The sequence below is a fragment of the Rattus norvegicus genome, chromosome 2 (assembly GCF_021556685.1).
Source record: "Rattus norvegicus strain SHRSP/BbbUtx chromosome 2, alternate assembly SHRSP_T2T, whole genome shotgun sequence".
Classification (NCBI taxonomy): Eukaryota; Metazoa; Chordata; class Mammalia; order Rodentia; family Muridae; genus Rattus; species Rattus norvegicus.
Genome location: NC_141535.1, coordinates 84,302,851 through 84,326,376, shown reverse-complemented (window position 1 = coordinate 84,326,376; position 23,526 = coordinate 84,302,851). Strand labels below are relative to the sequence as shown.

Genomic DNA, 23,526 nt, shown 5'->3' with positions numbered 1-23,526 from the left:
TTTTACTTCACAGTTGACAGGAAGATAAGAGAGCCGAGGGGTAGCAATCCTGATTGTAGATGATGCCCTTGATGGTATTCCTGGGTTATACCAGCACCTGCATGGCTGATAAACTAGAGCTAGAGACTGTTCCTTCTGAGTTGCTGGACAATAGCCAGTTAGTTCAGGCGCCAGTTGGAACTGGCTTAGACAGTTCTGTGCCTCTGGCATATGCTCAGAGGGCCATTTTGGCTAGGTGTCATAATTTGAACCTTGGAGGTCAAAGCCCATGCAATCTAGCAGTTACCTGTCTTGGTATCCTGTGAAAAGCAAAGCATCCCTAATGAAATCTGGAGGCCCTTCCTTGCAGGTGCAGTCTGCTCCACCTCCACCAGCTTGAAGGACTTGGAGAGCCTAGTCTGGGACCCAGCAGGATGATAGTCTTACATTTTCTGTTCTGCAAGGTACTTCAGGGTGGGGTTGCCACCAAGTCCAATGACCATGATTCCTCAGACCCATGTGGTGAAAAAGATTGCCACAAGTTAAACTCTGACTTCCACATTTAAGGCATGTAGAAACAAGTGTTTGTTTAAAAGTGAAGCTACAAATTCACAAGTTTTAAAAATCACTTTATTAGGTTGAATAGTTAGAGTGGTGAGAACTGAATGTCAACACTGCTTACACTGAAGTGCAGAATTGAACTTCACTAGGGGAGATTGAATACACATAGAGACAACTCAAGATCTTCCTGGGTTTGTACATGTTAACAAATTACCAAGGTAAGGCCATATCTGAGAATCTAGCTGGTCCCTGAATGGCCCCAGGTTCCCCTAATAATTAGTTATGCTATCATTTAAGTCTTACAGATATTGATCATTTAGTTCCTACTGTATGTTTCAGGAGAATTTTAGGAGATGGTTAATTATTCGGGTCAATTTAATTATTCAAAATTTGTGCTTGAGTGCTGTTAAATATACTTGTTCAGCCATTCGATGAGATTCCTCCTCGCTTCCTCAATGTAGGGTTTGTCTGCAGGGGAGCAGTCTTCTCTCTTCCGATGCACAAAGCCATGAGTTTGCCCAGAAAATGTCTTAACTTGGTAATTAACTATGCAGTGTTCTTTAAGCTTCTGGATCAGTATAGAAACCTAATACACCAGGATGGGGGAAATACATGTACGTATGTGAGAATGGTGTGACCTTAACCCTTCAGTAGCATCTTCTAATCCTTTTGGGATTTTTGGTTCTATTTTGAGACAGGGTCTCTACCAAGCCCTGGCTGTCCCGGAACTTGCTCAACATGTAAATCAGGCTGGCTTCCAACCTTTCCTCCCAAGTGCTGGGATTAGTGGCATGCACCACCACAGCCAGCTAGAGTCTATTGGTCACACAGTGAGCTGGTTCCATAGCTATTGAGTTGTCTTAAACAGTCCTGGCCACTGAGGAGTTTCGGGGCAGCATAACGTTGCCTCCATACCAGTTCTAGGAGCTCCTGCATTTACACTGGAGCTGAGACCCAGTGTCCACTGTGAGTTGGTGCTGTAGGTCACAACTGCACCAGTCATGGTGGGTGCAGATTCTTAATCCCAGCAGCAGAGAGAAAGGCAGATCCCTGAGACCAGCATGGTCTATGTAAAGAGATCTGAAAAAACTTGAAGTGATCGGGTACATCCTTGCTGGGTTCAGTCCACAACAGCATAGGGCAGGGTGGGCATTCGATAGAACTGCCCTCCTGGCCATCCTAGCTTAGCCAAGGGTGTTAAAACCATTGCTTGTTTCCCTAATGACTATGGGGGCTATTGGGGAAATGGACTTTGCCCCAGCTATCAACATGAAACTACACACATGGGTCACTAGACCAGAAAAAGATCCAAATTCAAAGTTGGCCTGCTGTGTGTTAACTATTGCACATAGTAAAAGAAGCAAACCAAATGATTTTAAGTTGAGGACTGCTATAAAATATTTGTATTGAGACCTTAGTTAAGAGTTCTTAACAGTGCTTGCCTAGCAAGTGCAAGGCCCTGTGTTCGGTCCCCAACTCCGAAAAAAAAGGAAAAAAAAGTTCTTAACAGATGGCTGTTTTTTAACTTAAACTTTTTCCTAACCAACTGTGTGCTTAATAAATCCATCTCAGGCTATGCATAGGAACTAGTAGACAGAGTACCATGGAAACCATTCCCAGTGAACAGGCTGTATCAGGAACACATCCTTCAGCTGTCATTCTAAACAGGTCCATTCTGGGCTTAAGTTCATTAGTAAATTGTCACCATTGGGAAACTAACTGATAAATCAGTTTGAAACTTTCTCCAAAAAAGATGTCATGACATGCGATTAGATATGCAAATGGAAGGCTGCCTACTCACCTGCTCAAGTGGAATCACAGCATCATTTTCTGCAAAGATAAACAACGTTGGGTTCTTCAAATTATAAACATCTTCAGAATCTCTGATGATACCTGGAAAGAGTTGAGGGAGGTTGACTTCTGCCTGGATTTGGTGTGGTTTTGCAACATGAACCATGTGGTTAGACTGCTTTCATGTGCTGGGGGTGGAGATGGTATGCATGCTTTCATGGGGGTGACTGCATGGAGTCCTGTGCACATGTATATGTAAGTGTGGAGGCCAGGTATTCTTAATTCTTCATTTTGCCATAGGGTCTCACTGAGCCCAGAGCTCGGGGATTTCTATAGACCAGTGAGCTTGAAGAACCCATCTGTCTCCACCTGCCCAGTCCTGAGGTGGCAGACATGTGCAAAACCCACAACCCATCCCCCAAGCAGGTTTTTATGCAGATGCTAGGGATCACAACTCAGGTCTCCATGGATATGTGGCCAACACTTTATTGCCTTAACTATCTCCCCAGCTGTTTTTATTTTTAGCAATCCCACAGAAGCCTGGCCTATGGATTCTGTAAAAGTGCAACTGATTTAGCCAGGTCTTTCTACTCTGCATCCTGTTCAGCAGGAACCAGACCAATAAACTTGGTGCTGTTCTCTCTTGAGATGGCTTATACATCAGGTCATAATTTTCAAACCACCACTCTAGAATTTTCTACACAGGTCCCACATGTTCAGTGAACTGGACAGTTACATGAACAACAGCCATTGGACCAAGTTATTCAAACAAGACCCCAGAGACACAGGGAAGGTCTGCTCTACAGGTTATTGTATAAATTGTATTCTTCATGGACTGGACATCCTAAAGGTTAATTTGTGCAAAATATTGCTCTGCCAGGCTCAGGACAACCCACTGGTGCGCTTGGTTGGAAAAAAGCAAGTCCAGGTTGGGAGAATGAACAGGAAAGGACTAGTGAGATAGCTCACTTGCCACACAAGCCTAGGAACCTGCGATTGATCCCAGAATCCACATCAAGTTGTTCTCTGACTTCCACACAGGCATTGTAATGCACATGCACACATCATGCACGCATACACATAGGGATTTTTTAAAAGATGAAAGGAAAAACAACCTTTTCCCTGCTTCCTGCCACTGTGAGAGCAAAGCTAGGTAATACACAGTGTGTCTCCACTCTGTGTCTCCTCTTCAGAAAACAGCAAGCCACAGGCAGGATGGCAGTGCTCCCTGTACAACTCTGACAAAGCCAGGTCTGGACATTCCATAGATGTCTCTTACCCAGTTCCTGCCATAACCTGCCACTCACGTGCTGTACAACAGCAGCCAGCAGGTGGCGCCAAAAGGCATGCGTCTGGACCAACTTTTAATTCACCCAGAGATACTGTTGGCCTGAAAATTGGCTAGCCTCATACTAGTGATTTATTGCATTTGTTTGGTTGTGTGAGACTAGCTCTAATTATGTAGCTCGTGCTAGCCAGAAAATTTCAATCTTCCTGCTTCAGCCTCCCAAGTACTGGGGTTTCAAGAGTGTGTACATTCCTCACTTCTATTTCCTTTTGTGTAAGAAAATATTTTAGGGGTTGGGGATTTAGCTCAGTGGTAGAGCGCTTGCCTAGGAAGCGCAAGGCCCTGGGTTCGGTCCCCAGCTCCGAAAAAAAGAAAATATTTTATTTTTTTCCTTAGTGCTAATAGAAGATGAAATGCCATCTCAAGGAGTTCAAGCACCAGATTAAAAACAGCTTGTGAATGTGTAACTTTGAAATAGCAGTCAACTTTCTTATATTTGTTCTTGACATATTTTAATCTGGATGCTTTTAAATTGTACATTCAGTGTGCTTTCTGTCAACAGATAAAGGGTTCTTATCTCATAGTTCAAATAAGTTTTCTTTTGGCTAAAATGTAAATGTTGGGGCTAAAGCGATGGTTTATGAGGTAGGAGTACTGGCGCCTCTTCCAGAAGACCCAGATCAATTCCCAGCACCCACATGGTGATTCAAAATCATAACCACAGAAGGAATCTGACCACCTCTTCTGGCCTCTCTAACCACTAGGCACACGTGGGCATAGACATGCATGCAGGCAACATGCCCATACAATTTTTTAAAATCTGCTAATTTAAAAGAGAGTTAAAAGTTGCTGTTTGTACTGTTTGCTTTCTCGTGTGTGTGTGTGTGTGTGTGTGTGTGTGTGTGTGTGTGTGTGTGTGTGTGTGTGTGTACGCGCACAGATTTGCTGTTGCACAAGCACATAGATACATGAGAGGTCAGAAGACAACCTTGGATGTGTTCCTGGGGAGCCTTTCCACCTAGATTTTTGAGACAGGATCTAGAACTTATCAAGTAGGCTAGGCAAAGTGCCCAGTAAAGCCAAAAATAACACCTGTCTCCCTTAATATGAGTTCTGGGGACCAAATTCAGCATCTCATGCTTGCAAGCAAGACAAGAACAGTACTGACAGAGCCATCTTCCCCAGCTCTATTTTTAGATTCTGAAAACCATGCTAAGCTGGTTTACCTCACGCCATCGGGTTTTGTATTGCAGCTCGTGGGAGAAGCCTGTCACTCAACCATCCTGCTTTCCCTGAGTAAAACGTGCTAGGCACTTACCATAGACAGACACCCCCGCTCTGACTTCTGGATATGTCGTCATCACGTGGTGCACCACAATACCCCCCCAGCAGAAGCCCACAATGCCAATCTTCTGGGCATGACACTGTTGTTTCAGATACCTCAAGACAGCATCAACCTCTCTAGAACAGAAAAAAAAGGCATCGCAGACAGAGCTGACAAGGCTGACCCTCAGGGTTGCTGAAACTGCAATGTCTCAGTGAATAGTACTCAATGTTTGAGATTTCTTTGGTGGTGAGAACCAGAAATCCTAGAAAGAAGCTGAGACTTGAAGGCTGACTGACTGCTTAAAACTCAGTGGCTGTAAAAAGCTTGGGAAGTTGCAGGTCTAGAGCCTGATCCTGAGCTACCTTTAGCCTATTAGTGAGGCATTCTTTGTCCACCTCTGTATTGACTCTAACTCCTGTAACTAGCAGATAAAGTTGAACCTAACATCCTGATAAGTACATAAGAGGAAAGAAAACCTTTGGAATATATCAACTCAACAAAACCGCATACTCCACCAATCAAAGAGCTAAGAATGCTACCAGATATCATCTGGGTCCTACAGCTGAGATTTCTCTACTAGCTATAACTGCCTAATTAATGTGTCCACCAATGTATTTGGAAAGTGTCTTGATTTGGAATCTACCTTTGTTCTGTTACTATTAAAACAAACAACAACAAAAAAAAATCTTCATGATACTGCTTTCATGGTGGAATGTAGAATTTGGAGTGAACTAAATCTCTGTGGCTTATATTGGGCCAATCAGAGAAGAGCAGTCTCCTCATCAGAATGATGGGTTTTCAGGATAGACTACAGAATCAATGAGGATGGGGGAGGGGGTGATGCTCTCAGGTTGCTCAGAGAGAGGCGATGGGCCTTCCTGAGCATGAAGCCAGCATACAGGAAGTGAAGCTAAGCTGTGATGAACAAATGAGAGCAGGATCGATTCCTGCTTGAACCCCAAACTACTTTCTTTGGGTCTATAGACCAATAGCTCTTTTAACTGCTGATCCACTTGGGATAGGTGTTCTATCTATCACTTGCAACCAAGCACCTAGGTGGATACAGGCAGGACTTTGAGTTCATGATTTCTAAGGGAAGTGAGCAGGTATGCTCGCCAGGGCAGTGTGGCAAGTAATACATGTCAGCCTCTATCCTCAGCCCATATAGTGTGGTGGACCAAAACTCTTTCCCATAATGCTGTTGGAAGGACTCTGTCTAGAGCCAAGTGAAGTCATGCAGGGGGGAGGAGGAGAGGGGAGGGAGGGAAGAAATCCAATGAAGCTCAGCTTGTCTGTCCCTTCCCTGGGCTACAATAAATATAAAACCAAGCCTCTTGAAAACTTACCGGTTGATTTTTCTGGCATTTCTTGATTTCAACCACTCAGGGAAGGTGGACCAATCACCAGCCGGGTCCCATGGCTCTTGACCCACAAAGAAGTCTGGGACAATAGTTCTGTAAAATATGGGCATGAATCAACCTTTGAGTCACCTGGACTCAATGTCCTGGTTTATTAAATGCCTCGTCGGGTTGCCAATTCTAGGCAGAGGGAAGGAAAATCCTTGGCCACGAAGGCCACCCTTTATTGCAACAGAGATCATCTGCTGCGGGCCAGATTGCCTCAGATTCCACAACTACAAGTACACAGCTTCCAGCAGTTTGGTGTGACCCTGCTCTAGCAAGTGAGAGGGCCATTAGCAGGGATACTTCTCAAGAGCTATTCCAGTGCAGAAGGAAGGAAAACTGGACCTATGGGCAAAGGGTGTGTCCTGCCAAAGGTCCTTCCTGCCTCGATAGAGTTAGTTGATCCTCTCAGCCAGCCCAGGACTCTCAATGATCGCCAGTCACTGTGATAGAGTCATACTGCCCCAGACTCTGCACAGGCTGCCAGACAGTCTCCTGCCCCACGAGTAAGGTCCACAGCAGGTTCTAGAACAGGCAATGAGAAGAGTAAACAAAGTGAAGGCTAACATCTGAGGCTGTCCTCTGACTTCTAAATGCTCACAGTGGTGAGCATGAACCTTCAGTCAGACACACACATATATATCATTGTGTACACATACAAGTCATATGAAGGATCAAATGATACATCGCCCAGCCATAGGCAACTCAGAGTTGGGAAATCATGGACATTACTAATACTAGTTACTTTACATACCCTCAAGCAATCTGAGACTGGGCAGTGTAGCAGAGGGCCTGGTCCCTGAAACACAGCTGCAGGTAACTCTCTACCTTGGGAGACTGTGGCCCTAGCTCAATCCTGAGTTGGCTTCTAGAAGAACCATGGACTCCAATTCGCAATCCTGCCTCTCTCCTCCCAAGACAAGCCCCTCTGTTGTACAGGTAGGCAGAGCACTACAGCCTGGGTCTGACAGGCCAAGTTGAAGTCTTAGTACCACCTTGTACTGTAGAGAGAACTTGACAAGTAACTGGCCACTTTTATCCCTCACACTTTTAAAATATGTGTTTACTTTTATGAGTGTTTATCTGCATGTATTGTGTGTACTACGTACATACCGGGTGCCTGCTGAATCCAGAAGGTGGGTCAAATCCCCTGTACTTAGTTACATGTGGTTGTGAGCTGCCATGTGTGTTGTCTGAACCAAACCTGGGTTGTCTGCCAAGTCATGGAGTATTTGTAACTACTGAGCCATCTCTCTAGCCTCTGGGCTCCCATTCTTGACCAGACAGACAGAAGTGTGGACCATCTAGGCTCAGATGGCTTGAGGATAAGTAAATGAGTATCATGAATGGGTCAGAGCCTTGGAAGGCCTAGTTAGTTCTCTGCTTGTGCTATATATCCTCCCTGTACCTAAGGACTCTCCTACGACAACAGGCATTGTCCCATTCAAGCAGCCGCTTACTGTTCACCCAGAGCAACTGAGAACCTCTGGCTTCATGCCTTGACTTCCCAATCTGCAATATGGGGACAGTAATATTCATCCCTCCCAGGGCTGCTGGAAGAGTGTGGTTCCTGTCCATGTTAGCTATTATAGGTTTACTTAGAGGTTTCCCCAGAAAATGTCCCACTTTCCCCAAAGACGTCTTCTCATGCTTTGATAGGTTCTAATCTCAGTGGGGGAAAGAAGATGGGCTTGCCCTAGACTTCCAGCTTTCTTTGGACTAGGAACTCAAGTTTCTATAATAATAAGCTGCCTCACCCATGCAAAAGTCAGTGCTATGCGAGTGAACTGAGTGGGATGTCATCACTGTGGAGAGTTTGGAATGCTGCAGGTCCAGGACTCAGTTCTCTTGGGGTGTCTTCATCCCTCATAATCTGTTCATGACCACTCTGCGTTTGACCTACCTAACGCCTCCTGGCTATCACCTAAATCCTTTGGAATGCACTAACAGAGCAGTAGTATCCACCAACGTAAGAGCTAAGACTGTCATCAGCTGTCACGTGACACCTACAGCAGCAGGTTTCGATGACACTCATCTACTCTACCTGACTTTCTTTCGTTCTGAGTCACTGTCCCAGCAGACCTGTGAAAATCACCCCGAGGCTGGGATTCCTCAAGGTCCACAGGTGAGTGTGCATAGGGGTGCTGCCCTGTGCCTGGATGGAGCCCTTCACGGGGAGAGGACCCTCGGTTCAGCATGTCTGCAGGGCTGGGTACCCTGGGGACTTGATGTCCTGGGATTCTGTTGGGAAGAGTTGGCTCTACAAGGTTAGAGTTAAATCTCAAAGGACAGTTCCCACTTCCCATCACTGATCACCAAGGCTATGATAGATTATATAAATAAGAATATAACTCAAGCCACTTTGGGTTTTGGGTTTTTTTGTTGTTGTTGTTTTTTTTTTTCTTTCTGAAGTGAACAAAACAGACCACAGAAATTCACATAAACTTAAACAAAGAATAGAACTTCATACGTACGTGTATCCATTTCCAGCAATCATGTCAGCCATATACCTGGTGTTGGACAGCTGCCAGCCAAATATATCCTGGACAACAATCACAGCTTTGCCTGCATCCACAGGGGACCGGGTGACATATGCCTTGATGTGCTCAACCTGAACTTCCTGGCCCATGCCACCATAGTCTAGCCTGTGACCAATGTCACATGGGCAAGGGTTAGCTTCGTTAGCCATTGGGGTCTTGACGTCAGGCTACAGAGGGAATGAAATATTCATCACATGCTGAGTGGTTCATATCTAAGTGGTTCATAATCTGTGCTAAATAAACTATAAATAAACTCAGTAGTGTGGTGGCTAAGGTCAGTCAAACTGGAAATGTAGCTCTGTTGCTAGAGCACTCACCTCGTATGCCTGAAGCCTGGAATTAGATCCCTAGCACTTCATAAACCAGGTGTGGCGGTGCACACCTGTAAAACCAATGAAGTCAGGCAAGCATAGGGAATAGTTTAGCAACTTAGGACTCCACTTGGGTTGAGCTCTGCATATACCTCTCTCTCTCTCTCTCTCTCTCTCTCTCTCTCTCTCTCTCTCTCTCTTTAAAAAGATTTTTATTTATCTTATTATGTATAATAATAATACAATAGTACACACAAGAAGAGGGTATCTGATCCCATTACAGATGTTGTGAGCCATGTGGTTGCTGGGAATTGAACTCAGGACCTCTGGAAGAGCAGCCAGTGCTCTTAACCACTGAACCATCTCTCCAATCCCACACTCTCTTCTAATGACATACCTAGCAGCCTAGAAACCTTACCTGTAGATACTATGCATGCATACCCTCTCTGAACAATGCCCATAGCAACCTGTTAACACCTAGGACTCCCTTGGCATCAAACTATATATGCAACTCCTCAGAACAATGGAATATGTTTCCCCTCTCCTTAACAATCATCAAACTTCGAGTCTAGTCAATCATGCTCCAGTTGTGTTACAGTAGGAGGGGATGACCTGGTTTCAACTGGTTTGGGCGGGGGGAACGTTTGCAGTAAGGAAAACTGTATCCTCTAAATGAACTTAGAGAGAATCTTCTCTCTGACCTCTTGTGCCTATTCATGATTGAGCATACATGTAATTAAATCGGGAGCATTATGGGGAGGGACTTGCACAGTAAAGAAAAGATTATACAGCTTAATAGAGAAACTACAACAAAACAAACAAAAACAAAACACGGTTGCACAATCTTATCACTTGGGAGGCAGGGTAGGCAGATCTCTGCAAGTTCGAGGCCAGCCTGATCTACAAGGTTCTAGAAACAGCAAGTGCAATGCGATAAGACTCTGTTTCCAAAACAAAACACAAAATGAAAACCACCCAAACCATCCCCCTATTAACCAACCCCCCCCCCTTCTCGAACTCCACAAACAGAAGGCCCAAGCCGTAATCAGAACTCTGAGGTCCCTTTTCAGCCTTATGCCCCACTGTCATGCTTGGTGGTGGATCTGACCCATTCTGCTGCTTTGTGTTGTTTAAACAGCATTCCCTTGACACTTGGAAACTGTGTGAGTCTTGAGTAAGACACAGAGAGCCTGAAAAAAGCCAGGCCCTGGCCAGCATTTGGGTGTGAGATAGAGGCGGGAAGATGAGAAGTTTAAGGTTACCTTCAGTTACCTAGAAAATCTGAGGACAGCTTGGACTGTGAGAGAGACCCAGTCTCAAAGCTAACTAATAAACGCTCAAATGCTTTGCAAGTCAGTTACCAGGGAGACCGTACATTTAAAGGCCAGTGAGTCTCTGCAGAATGGATGGCAGAGAGCTCTCCATCTACACTGTGTATATTCAGGAGGACAGGGTAAAAGGGAGCTCAGCCTCAAGAAGAAGCAGACCTGTGAGCCCACTTACACTGCTGTAGCAAGACAACAGCTCAAAAGCAACCACAGAACACTGTCCAAAATGGCGGACAGAGAGGCCCAGAGAGTGGCAGAGCCACTAACTGCTGTCTGTAGCAGGAACTCTTTCTAACCCACAGATGTCACCTCCTCCCTGTCCCCTCATGTGGTAGGAGCAGAGAGACAGTTCTCATAAGATGCTAAGATGAGCTGGCCCTTGTGAGCATCCCCCCCCCCCTTCCCCAGGCACCACCTCCTGTTCGCACTGCTTTCAGAACCACGATCGGTTCTGTGAAGTTACTTTGGAAGCACATGTACATTCACACCTAAAACATCCTTCAAAGAGGTGAACAACAAAAGAAACTAACGACATTAAATTCTGACTCCTGGAAGAATTCTAAACTAGGTTCACATATAGCCAAGGTGTGACAGAAAGAGAGGAGATGGGGGGGAGAGGGAGAGGGAGAATAAACAGAAGGGTGCAAAGGAAAACAATGGAGGAGGAAGAGAAGTAGATTTAAAAAATATTTACCCTTATGAATATCGACGCAAAAATACTCAACAAAATTCTGGCAAACCGAATCCAAGAGCACATCAAAACAATCATCCACCATGACCAAGTAGGCTTCATCCCAGGCATGCAGGGATGGTTTAATATACGGAAAACCATCAACGTGATCCATTATATAAACAAACTGAAAGAACAAAACCACATGATCATTTCATTAGACGCTGAGAAAGCATTTGACAAAATTCAACACCCCTTCATGATAAAAGTCCTGGAAAGAATAGGAATTCAAGGCCCATACCTGAACATAGTAAAAGCCATATACAGCAAACTAGTAGCTAACATTGAACTAAATGGAGAGAAACTTGAAGCAATCCCACTAAAATCAGGGACTAGACAAGGCTGCCCACTCTCTCCCTACTTATTCAATATAGTTCTTGAAGTTCTAGCCAGAGCAATCAGACAACAAAAGGATGTCAAGGGGATACAGATCGGAAAAGAAGAAGTCAAAATATCACAATTTGCAGATGATATGATAGTATATTTAAGTGATCCCAAAAGTTCCACCAGAGAACTACTAAAGCTGATAGACAACTTCAGCAAAGTGGCTGGGTATAAAATTAACTCAAATAAATCAGTTGCCTTCCTCTATACAAAAGAGAAACAAGCCGAGAAAGAAATTAGGGAAACAACACCCTTCATAATAGACCCAAATAATATAAAGTACCTCGGTGTGACTTTAACAAAGCAAGTAAAAGATCTGTACAATAAGAACTTCAAGACACTGAAGAAGGAAATTGAAGAAGACCTCAGAAGATGGAAAGATCTCCCATGCTCATGGATTGGCAGGATTAATATAGTAAAAATGGCCATTTTACCAAAAGCAATCTACAGATTCAATGCAATCCCCATCAAAATACCAATCCAATTCTTCAAAGAGTTAGACAGAACAATTTGCAAATTAATCTGGAATAACAAAAAAACCAGGATAGCTAAAGCTATCCTCAACAATAAAAGGACTTCAGGGGGAATCACTATCCCTGAACTCAAGCAGTATTACAGAGCAATAGTGATAAAAACTGCATGGTATTGGTACAGAGACAGACAGATAGACCAATGGAATAGAATTGAAGACCCAGAAATGAACCCACACACCTATGGTCACTTGATTTTTGACAAAGGAGCCAAAACCATCAAATGGAAAAAAGATAGCATTTTCAGCAAATGGTGCTGGTTCAACTGGAGGGCAACATGTAGAAGAATGCAGATCGATCCATGCTTATCACCCTGTACAAAGCTTAAGTCCAAGTGGATCAAGGACCTCCACATCAAACCAGACACACTCAAACTAATAGAAGAAAAACTAGGGAAGCATCTGGAACACATGGGCACTGGAAAAAATTTCCTAAACAAAACACCAATGGCTTACGCTCTAAGATCAAGAATCGACAAATGGGATCTCATAAAACTGCAAAGCTTCTGTAAGGCAAAGGACACTGTGGTTAGGACAAAACGGCAACCAACAGATTGGGAAAAGATCTTTACCAATCCTACAACAGATAGAGGCCTTATATCCAAAATATACAAAGAACTCAAGAAGTTAGACCGCAGGGAAACAAATAACCCTATTAAAAAATGGAGTTCAGAGCTAAACAAAGAATTCACAGCTGAGGAATGCCAAATGGCTGAGAAACACCTAAAGAAATGTTCAACATCTTTAGTCATAAGGGAAATGCAAATCAAAACAACCCTGAGATTTCACCTCACACTAGTGAGAATGGCTATGAGCAAAAACTCAGGGGACAACAGATGCTGGCGAGGATGTAGAGAAAGAGGAACACTCCTCCATTGTTGGTGGGATTGCAAACTGGTACAACCATTCTGGAAATCAGTCTGGAGGTTCCTCAGAAAATTGGACATTGAACTGCCTGAGGATCCAGCTATACCTCTCTTGGGCATATACCCAAAAGATGCCCCAACATATAAAAAAGACACGTGCTCCACTATGTTCATTGCAGCCTTATTTATAATAGCCAGAAGCTGGAAAGAACTCAGATGCCCTTAAACAGAGGAATGGATACAGAAAATGTGGTACATCTACACAATGGAATATTACTCAGCTATCAAAAACAACGAGTTTATGAAATTCGTAGGCAAATGGTTGGAACTGGAAAATATCATCCTGAGTGAGCTAACCCAATCACAGAAAGACATACATGGTATGCACTCATTGATAAGTGGCTATTAGCCCAAATGCTTGAATTACCCTAGATACCTAGAACAAATGAAACTCAAGACGGATGATCAAAATGTGAATGCTTCACTCCTTCTTTAAAAGGGGAACAAGAATACCCTTGGCAGGGAATAGAGAGGCAAAGATTAAAACAGAGAATGAAGGAACACCCATTCAGAGCCTGCCCCACATGTGGCCCATACATATACAGCCACCCAATTAGACAAGATGGATGAAGCAAAGAAGTGCAGACCGACAGGAGCCGGATGTAGATCGCTCCTGAGAGACACAGCCAGAATACAGCAAATACAGAGGCGAATGCCAGCAGCAAACCACTGAACTGAGAATAGGACCCCCGTTGAAGGAATCAGAGAAAGAACTGGAAGAGCTTGAAGGGGCTCGAGACCCCATATGTACAACAATGCTAAGCAACCAGAGCTTCCAGGGACTAAGCCACTACCTAAAGACTATACATGGACTGACCCTGGACTCTGACCCCATAGGTAGCAATGAATATCCTAGTAAGAGCACCAGTGGAAGGGGAAGCCCTGGGTCCTGCTAAGACTGAACCCCCAGTGAACTAGACTGTTGGGGGGAGGGCGGCAATGGGGGGAGGGTTGGGAGGGGAACACCCATAAGGAAGGGGAGGGGGGAGGGGGATGTTTGCCCGGATACCGGGAAAGGGAATAACACTCGAAATGTATATAAGAAATACTCAAGTTAATAAAAAAAAATATTTAAAAGGTGTCCAGCACCTGAAGAATGCTACACAAGGTTGTCTTCTGGCCTCTCCATGCATGTATACACATATGTACATGTACCCCACACATAGGTACACCCATCCACAGACACACACATGCACAAAGAAATAAAAAATATAAGGTAAAAAAAACATAAAATATCTGAAATTCCATGGAACCAAGTGTGGAGGGGGGCGGGCACAGGAGAGAGCCAGATTTGGTGGTCCAAGAGGTAGAGGCAGGTGGATCTGTGTGAGTTTTAGGCTAGCCTGGTCTACAGAGCTCCAGTTCAAGTTCCAGGACAAGCAATGTTGTTACACAGAGAAAGCCTGTTTCAGAAAGCAAACAAAACCATCACACAGACAGGGACTGTGTTCCAAGGCAGACTGTGAGGGAGTAGAGTTTCTTCATTGTTAATAGAACTAAGAACTGTGTATCAGGGAGAACCTAAAACCAGGAGGGAAGATGTCCTACAACCCCGAGCCTTGTGCTTCCAGCAAGGTCCTGCAGTCAGGAGCAGGTTTCAGGTGGGCAGAAAGGCACAGCAGGATACTGTGAGGTCATCCTAGAGGCCAACAAGACAGGACACAGTTAACTAGTTGACCCACGTGGGAAGGATAGACTGCCCAAGGAAGGAGCAACAGAATCCACAGAGAAGCCCAGCTGAGAAAACAAGTCACATAGAGCCCCTCCCAGCCAAGCAGAGATCATATCCCAGGCCTGGAAACCCAAGTGGAGAATACAGAATTAGCCTGTTCCACACACATGCAGAAGAATACCTTTCCTTTAACGCTAAGCTACAATGGGGTCTCTTAAATGAGACTCCAAAATCAAAACATCAAGGAAAAGATTCATAAATTTCAATTACTTTAACCAATTGTTAAGGAAAAAGCAAAAAGCCAGGGATGGAGGGATGACTCAGCAGTTAAGCTCTTGCAGAGGACCTGAATTCAGTTCCCGGCACTTACATTATTAGATGGTCCAGTTCCAGGGGATTTGAAGTTCTCTCTGACCCTTGAAACACCAACACACATGCAGTGTACATAAACTTATGCAGGTGCACGTGCGTGTGCGCGCGCACACACACAGATATAAGGAATAATTTTGTTTTAGATTTATTTCTTTATTTTATATATAAGTACACTGTAGCTGTCTTCAGACACACCAGAAGAGGGCATCAGATCTCATTACAGATGGTCGTGAGCCACCATGTGGTTGCTGGGATTTGAACTCAGGTCTCTGGAAGAGCAATCAGTGCTCTTAACCACGGAGCCGGCTCTCCAGCCCCATAAGGAATAATTTTTAAGTGGGGGAAAAAGCCAAGGAATGGTGCTACACACTTTTAATTTTTAATCCGTGCACTTGGGATACAGAGGCAGGCAGATCTCTGTGAGTTCAGGCCAGCCTGGTCTACAGAACAAGTTCCAGGACAGCTCATGTTACACAGAGAAACCTTGTCTTAAATGAGAGAGAGAGAACACTACAGAAAATTCGAAAATTGAGTGGATATTTAAAGATGTGCAGACTACTATTAAGATGGGCCAGGAAGAGGGAAAGCTGCTATGTGGCAGAGTCCTGTCTTTCATAGACAAAAGACATCTGTACAGATGAAGTGACCAGATGTTTGGGACTCATCACCCAGTGTAGTGGGGCGAGACAGGGAGATGTTCTAAGTTTCATCAGAGTCTTCAGTGAGTTCACAGATGTCCTAATCTCTTATTTGGCTATCTTGAGCTTGTGCACAAGGTTTTAGGTGTTCAATATAAAGAAGACAATAAAGTTTCTAAAAAAATAATCAGAATGAATAACTCGGGAGGCACAATCAACTAGATATCTTGAGTTGGAGGCCAGCCTGGGCTACAGAGCAAGTCCCAGGCCAGTCTGAGCTGTATAGTAAGATGGTGTCTGAAAACAACTTTAAAGGCTCCATAAAAACTAGATATATGTCCTACAGAAAGTCACAGGAATGCGTGCACACTACCACACATTAGTGAAGAAACAACGTTCCAAATGGCACTAATGATAACAGCAATTGGACACAATGTAACTACACAAAAAACATGTTTGTTGTTTTTCCTTTTGTAGAAAAGTTTCTCCATGTACATCAGGCTGGCCTCAGCCTCAGGGATCTGCCTGTCTATGCCTCCAGAATGCTAGGATTAAGATAAGCACCATCGCACTGGGCTCAGTTGTGAGTATTTTTCATTGTAGTTTGAAACGTGTCCTTTCCAAATACAGGTATGTTCAATTCTTGATTTTAGTCTCTGAAAGTGACCTTAATTAAAACTATGGTCCTAGCAGATGCATCACACCAAGTGGGGCCAGGCCTAGCCAATGGTTGGTATCCTCACAAGAATACAGTGATCTGCACTTACATATAGACATTTGTGAGAGACCACATGAAGAGGCAGACCACTGGAAGCCACCAGGAGCTGAGAGAGACAGGGAAGGATTCTCTCCTACATGTTTCAGAGGGAAGATAGCTTTGTCGATGTTGGACTTCTCGCTTCAGAACTCCAGAAAATAAATATAGTAGTACCTGGGGGGGAAGACTAAGATTGCCCTAGATGGGCTTCGTCTTGGCCCAAGATGGCCTTAAATTCACTCTGTAGTCAAGGATGGCCTTGAACATCTGGTTTTCCTGTCTGTGATTCCCAACTGCTGGGATTGCAGGCACGCACCGCCAGGGTTGGCTCTAAAATCTTTCAATTTGTATGTAGCACAAAAAGGAAAGGGAGGAATAATGGCAAATGCCTTTAATCCCAGCACTCAGGAAGCAAAGGCAGGTGGATGCCTGTGACTGTGAGGCCAGCCCGGTCTGTACAGAGAGCTGTAGGACAAGCAGAGCTACATAATGGGACTCTGTCTAAAAGGGGGGTGCATTATACATCAATATTAAGCTATATATAAGTGGTTCTCAACCTTTCTAATGCTGCAACCTTTTAACATAGTTCATGATGTTGTGAGCCCCCATTGTTACTTCATAGCTGTCATTTTGCTACTGTTATTATAAATTGTAATGTAAATATCCATATGTAGGATATCTGATCTGCACTCCCCTATGGGGTCTTGACCCACAGGCTACCACCTCTGGCTTATATGTTGGGCTGATAAAGTGAGTGGATGTTAAATAATTTACTACATGCTGCTGAATAGTCTTAGTTTCAAGTTTGCAGAGGGAAAGGGAAAGTTTTAAGAGAAAAGAAATTAAGAAGTTATTCAGTCAAGCCAGGTAAGCGATTTGCTTGGTTGTTTTTATGAGCTACTTACAGAATGATTACCAGCTAGACATGTCACCAGAGACCAGCATCAAGACCCATGTCCATTGCTGCCCTGTGCGGAGAAGAGATTCCAAGGCCAGACATAGGGTGCATGGCTGTTATATCAGCTTTCTGCAGGCCAACACAGGATATGCTCCTTAGGGTTTTCGTTAACTTGATATAAGCCAAAGTTGTTTGACAGGAGGGAACTTCAGTTGAGAAAATGCCCCCATCGGACTGGCCTGTAGGCCAGTGTGCCAGACAGTTTCTTGACTGATTGGGGATGAAGGGCCATCTCTGGGTGTAATGACTGGTTTTGAGTCAACAACACAAGCTATAGTCATCAGAGAGGAAATGAGATCCAGCTGTGAGACATTTTCTCAGTTAGTGATCAATGGGCCAAGACCTGAGCCCATTGTGGGTGCTGTCAGGCCTGGGCCGGTGGGTGGGTTCTATAAGAAAGCAGGCTGAGTGTCTTAGTCAGGGTTTCTATTTCTGCACAAACATCATGACCAAGAAGCAAGTTGGGGAGGAAAGGTTTTATTCAGCTTACACTTCCACATTGCTGCTCATCACAAAAGGAAGTCAGGACTGGAACTCAAGCAGGCCAGGAAGCAGGAGCTGATGCTGAGGCCATGGAGGGATGTTACTTACTGGCTTGCTCAGCTTGCTTTCTTATAGAACCCAGGACTACCAGCCCAGGGATGGCACCACCCACGACAGGCTGGGTCCTCCTCCCTTGATCACTAATTGAGAAAATGCCTTACAGCTGGATCTCATGGAGGCATTTCCTCAAGGGAGGCTCCTTTCCCTCCGATAACTCCAGCTTGGGTCAAGTTGACACACAAAACCAACCAGTACTGAGCAAGCCAGAGGAAACAAACGGCAGCACCCATCCAAGGCTTCTGCTTCTGCTCAGCCTCCAGGATCCTCCCTGCCTTTTTGTCTCGGGGTTTTGTTGTAGCAATAGAAACCCTAAGACAATCGGGATCCTGGGGTGTAAAGAAAGCTGATCTTCCACTCACAAGCTTCCACCTGGCATCTGCAGTCCCTATCTGAGTCTTTCTCTGCTTTAGTCTTCCACAGAAGCAAAGGGCCTAAGCTTAGACACTTCAAGATGTCTAGTGTGCTTCCTTTCCTCTAAGGCTTGGATTCCATTATTGGGTTTAATGTTTCTCCTTGACCCCACGTTCCTACGAAAATATCTTAGAAAAACTTTCAAGGATGACCAGCCTGCTCTGTCCTTCGGCAGAAGCCGAAGTGGCCAGACTTGAGGTGGTCTTTATATGAACTGGAGTCAGGCAAAGGCTACCTGTACACTGCTCTGGGCAGAGAAGGAAAGTGAATCTTGCAAGAAAGAAACAAGCAAGCAAGCAGGAAAAGGCAAACAGAGCAAGCAGAACAGCATTCCTCCATGACTTCTGCTTTAGGTCCTGCTTTCCTGCTCTGACTTCCTCAGGGATAGATTAGGATATCAGAGTATAAGCCAAATAAATCCTCTGCTCTCTATCTAGTTTTTGATCCTGGTGTTTTAACCTAGCAATAGAAAGCAAACTAGGACAAAGATTACAAGTTGGCTTGGAAGCCAGCCTGGGTAAGAGATCGTGAGCAACCTATCTCAAAACAAAAGAAGAAAAAGAACGAAGTGGTTCCATGAGCTAGTCTCTTACCTGGACTCTGCTGGGAAGACCCAAAGGAATCTAGTCCCTTCGAAGGTGCTGGCAACAGGCTTTTCCGACTCGAGCTCCAATTACAAAAGGAATTTTTACATCCAGGAGAGCCAAGGTTTTTCTCCCACAGAATGGGGTAGAGCCAACATAGGCCCAAGAACGCCACATGTGGAAGGCTGGAGTCCTGCCCAGCTCTTTCACATGGTCTCAACCGCTGAGCCCAGTCTAAGAAGCAGGAGCCAAGTGTACTCTGGACAGGGCAAGCAGTTTCTACCCACGGACAGGCCTGTGGGGGTTCAGGCTAAGAATCAAGAATACATGCTTGACCCTTGGCAGCCCGTGTTTTCTGGGTCTGCCTCCAGGATTTTTGCTTTTCCCCATGATACATTTTCTAGAAGGCGAGCTTCAGGATAAAGCAAAGACCTCACTCCTATACAGACTAAAAATGATCCATGGGCCCTGTGGCCCCTGAGGCTAAGTCTCCAGGATCAAATGATCTGAGTGGGAACAAATCATGGGACTTCAGGTCTCCAAGCTCAAAGGAGTACAAAGCGCCCGCTCAAGATTACTAAAGCAAACAAAACATGAGGTGACATTTATGGTTAGCTTAAGCAAATAAAGGACAAGGAAAGGCCTCTGGTGCTATATCTTACCACCTTTAGTCATGCAAAAAGAGCCTAGAATATTCCTCCCAGGCCTTTCTTTTCCTTTCCTACAAACATAACGTGGACATGCCAGGACGTCCCTTCATGTCCTTGCTTTGGGGGTACATTTGCTTAGAATACTTTATGCAATTCTTTCTAGAAGTCCACCTGTGGGAAGAACATTCCGTACTCTGCCATAGCCGTAGTTCACAGTAAGTTCACACCTGGGGTGACAGGAGAGAAAGGGGGAGATGCTGCAACTGGCTGGAATACAAGCCCTCCAGAAGGTGAGATGAAGTTCACATGGATACAAAGTTTCTTCTCAATGGAAGCAGGAAGGAGATTAATTATAACAGGCAGGACATTGTTTGGAAATCTATCAGCCTACCAGTAGCCCATGACCTACAAAGAATTGCAAAATGCAAATACACGGAATAAGGCCGGAGAGTGAGCCACAGAGAAAGGGCACTCTGCATTGAGGCGTGGTTTCTTCTGCACAATATCAGGTCTTTCATAGGACTGGCAGGCTTTCTGTTCCTCTCAGGTTGGGGCAGGCTCATTAACTGTGTGTTTGAGGCTACATCCACCCTTAGAGCAGGTCCATAATCCCCACTGGCAGAGCCTCCTAAAGTCAGGGAGTTCGTTGTGGTACCATTGTCCTAAGAAGGACACCCTGATGATAATGTCTTCTGGCAAGGGTGTAATGGCTATTGACAGAGAATGCTAGATTTCCCCCATAATCGTTCATGGGAGATACTGCAAATATATAAATCACAGGCTTTCTCCTGTAGTAGGACATCTGTTGCTCCTACCAGCCTGCCTCTCACAGGCAAATCCCTATAAATTACAAGGCCAAGAACCAGGTGGGCTGGGGTCACTCTGCTGGAGGAGGGAGTGCTCATCTGGCATTCGTGAAACCCTGGGCTCAATCTCCAGACCCCCAAATAGGGCATGGAGAGATAGACCTGTAATCTGAACACTGAGAAGATGAAGGGTGAAAAGGTCAAGGCTGCCCCTGGCTGCACAGGGAGCTTGAGCACAGTCTAGGTTTTTCAAAATAAAACTCTGAGGATTCCTATTATAGGTGTGATGTGCAAATTTCAAGGGCTCCCTCAACCTCTCCAAGGATTTCCCATATCTCCTTTGTCATAGGCATCTCCCTGGGGTCTTCCCTTGCTGCACATAGGTCTGCACTTTCTGACAACTTTTTTTGAGTCAGCTAGGACATCCGTCCCCTCTGTCATGACTATCACAAACCCTCGGTTGTTTACACCTGGGTGAATGTTCATCTTTTGTGGAAAACAGTCTTTCAGGAGTAGAACTCTATCACTTTCCCTGCTCTCTGGAAGTCAGACACAGTCATAGAGCATGTCTCCAAGTATAGTTTTCCTGATTTGAAGCTCTGAGGATTTGCGTAGCTCAGAAGTCCGATCACACAATGAAGTTGTCCAAAAGAAATAGGAGAAGAAGAAAAAAAAAACCAAAAACAAAAAAGAAAAAATTAAAAAAAAAAAAACCTCAACAAGCTCAGGGCACAAACAGGATTGCAGCAGGAAGTACCTGCAAATAGGAATCATAGACCTGGGCTCAGAGTGCAAGGGCAAGTTTGATCCTGTAGAAAACTGGTGTTCGAGAGGGAGGGGCTGGCAGCTTGCCAGGTTAAAGGTTATAGAAACTTCACTGCACCTGATTTTGAGTCCTGCCCTGGGGAAGGCAGAGCCAACTCCTAGCCATGGGTGATTCTGCTGTCCCTCCTCCAGCTACTTAGTTTTCCTGACCATGTGTGCAATTTGCATAAGGTCCATGGTTTAGCACGCATTTCCACAGCATTAAGTAGGAAGCTAAATCTAAGGAGCACATAGAGACCTCTTTAAACATGTCAATCACTGCCATGCCTCTGGCCTGTTCTCTCTGTTGCAGGCCCAACAGGCTGTCCTGTGTGTGCACAGGGCTCCACTCTGACCACCTTGTTTTAAACTGTCTCTGAAAACAACAGGTGGCCTTTTCTGTCAGCAAGTGGATATAAACTGCATCGGCCAGTCTCTTTAGGGCCTGGGCCAGACCCAGTGGCCATGGGGCGTAAAACCACACTGTCTGTCTTGGCAAGATCGACCCACCATCTAGGATGTCATATTCTTATATGACAGCACCTCTCTGCTTCTACGCACCCAGAAGGGCTGCTGCCAGACATTACTGAATTTAATGCAAATATACTAAATCTGCTCAGTTTGTTCACAGCTCCATGTTCACAAACAAACAAACAAACAAACCAATACAATCAAAACGCCCAGCCTAAAAATAGTATTTAAGGGCAGGGAAGAACGGTTCTTCTCAAGAACACTATTTGACCACAAGCTCTTCGCTGTTTTAAAAAGCTAACATCTGAATAACTACAGAAAAATATACTCAGAAGTAAAGGTGGGTACCTAGGGCTGGCTCACATTGTGGCCCTTGCCTTTTTGCCAGGACAATATATATGGCAGTTCATTTTGGAAGATAGAATTTTAAGTGCCTCATGTCTGCACCTGCAAACGTCCTTTGCTTTCTTGCAAACCCACAAGCAAGGTCCAGCAGGCTTGTCTGTCCCCAGTGACCGGCACCTACCTTGTCTAATGGTGAAGAGCAAGTCAGCAGGAGGCAAACGCCCTGGAGCTGACCCGGTAGGGAGGGACATGCAGAAGGAGGGAGGAGTCTCAGTCTGCAGGGGAAGTGGACGCTGTGACAGTGTCCTGAATTCCCGGGAAAACCCGGGGGAGGGGCAGGTCCGCAAGGACTGAGAAGTGGCTGGCTCCGAGATGGAGGCAAGAGGGCAGGGTGGGAAGAGTGGTGATAGGAGGGAAACAAAGGCCCTGAGGAGGTAGAAAGGGAGCCTGGCACAATGCCCTGGGCCTGTCTACCCGGACACGTACTTCTCTGTGGTCAGTCGCAATCGGGCTATTTCAAGGAATAAGCTACTATATTTGTGTACTTACCTCTCCCCTACCCTCCAAACACACACACTCTTACATATTCTCTTCATGTGCCTCGGGTTGTTTGTCTGCGAGGAAGGAAAGAAAACCTTGAGAAAAGAAGATGGAAGGACAACAGCTTCCTTTTGTCCCAACCTTCCCCCAACACTCTCAGGCAAGGCCAGTGAAACCATCTTAATTTTCCGGTTCTGTCTCTTAAAGATGTGGGTGCTGGCTCGAGGCCTTGCTCTGGGCAGCGTTTGTCCTCAGGGCAAACCAATGGGGAAAAAAAAAAAAAAGTGTCTCCGCTGAGAAAGATGGATGGAATCCAAAGCCCATGAGCTCCTTTGAAAGTCTCTGGTGGACAGGATTGCTCTCCCTGTTTCTGAAACCGTCAAAAGATGTGTACAATGGAATAAGAGGGTGCCCTTCAGTGTTCCACAAAAGCAAACAAAACAAAACAGTTTCTCTAAGATGGAGGGTTTTTTTTAATGTTTTTTTATTTGTTTCGGTGTGTCTGAAGGGGGTTTAGTTGTGTTTTTGTTTTCATTTATTTATTTTTTAATTTTTAAAATTTATTTATTTCTAATTTATGTACATTGCTGTTCTGCCTGCATGTATGTTTGTTCGAGTGGAGACAGTTGTGAGATGCCATGTGGGTGCTGGGAATTGAATCCAGGTACTTTGGAAGAAGAGCCAATGCTCTTAACCACCAAGTCATCTCCCCAGTCCCTATTTTTTACTTTTTAAATTTTATGTTATGTGTATAGTCTTTTGCCTATATGTATGTCTGCATGCCTGGTGCCCCTTTGAGAACCAGAGAGGGCAGTGAA

At 44.9% G+C, this 23,526-nt stretch overlaps 1 protein-coding gene across 4 annotated transcripts; it reads right to left on the bottom strand.

Moving 5' to 3' along the window:
• Window positions 1-591: 591 nt before the first annotated feature.
• On the bottom strand, window positions 592-22,369 carry Cmbl (carboxymethylenebutenolidase homolog). Of its 4 annotated transcripts, none has more exons than XM_087621845.1 (7): window positions 19,102-20,072; window positions 11,223-11,385; window positions 8,824-9,056; window positions 6,293-6,400; window positions 4,938-5,080; window positions 2,342-2,433; window positions 592-1,126 (listed from the first exon to the last, which is right to left on the bottom strand). In XM_087621845.1, the coding sequence occupies exons 2-7, from the start codon at window positions 11,358-11,360 to the stop codon at window positions 947-949; spliced, it is 894 nt and encodes a 297-aa protein (XP_087477971.1). In that variant the 5' UTR covers window positions 11,361-11,385; window positions 19,102-20,072; the 3' UTR covers window positions 592-946. The 4 variants fall into 4 exon arrangements, with proteins under 4 accessions (XP_087477971.1, XP_087477966.1, NP_001008770.1 ...); XM_087621840.1 differs by lacking the exon at window positions 19,102-20,072 and adding an exon at window positions 17,442-17,563; NM_001008770.3 differs by lacking the exons at window positions 11,223-11,385; window positions 19,102-20,072 and adding an exon at window positions 22,350-22,369.
• Window positions 22,370-23,526: the final 1,157 nt, after the last annotated feature.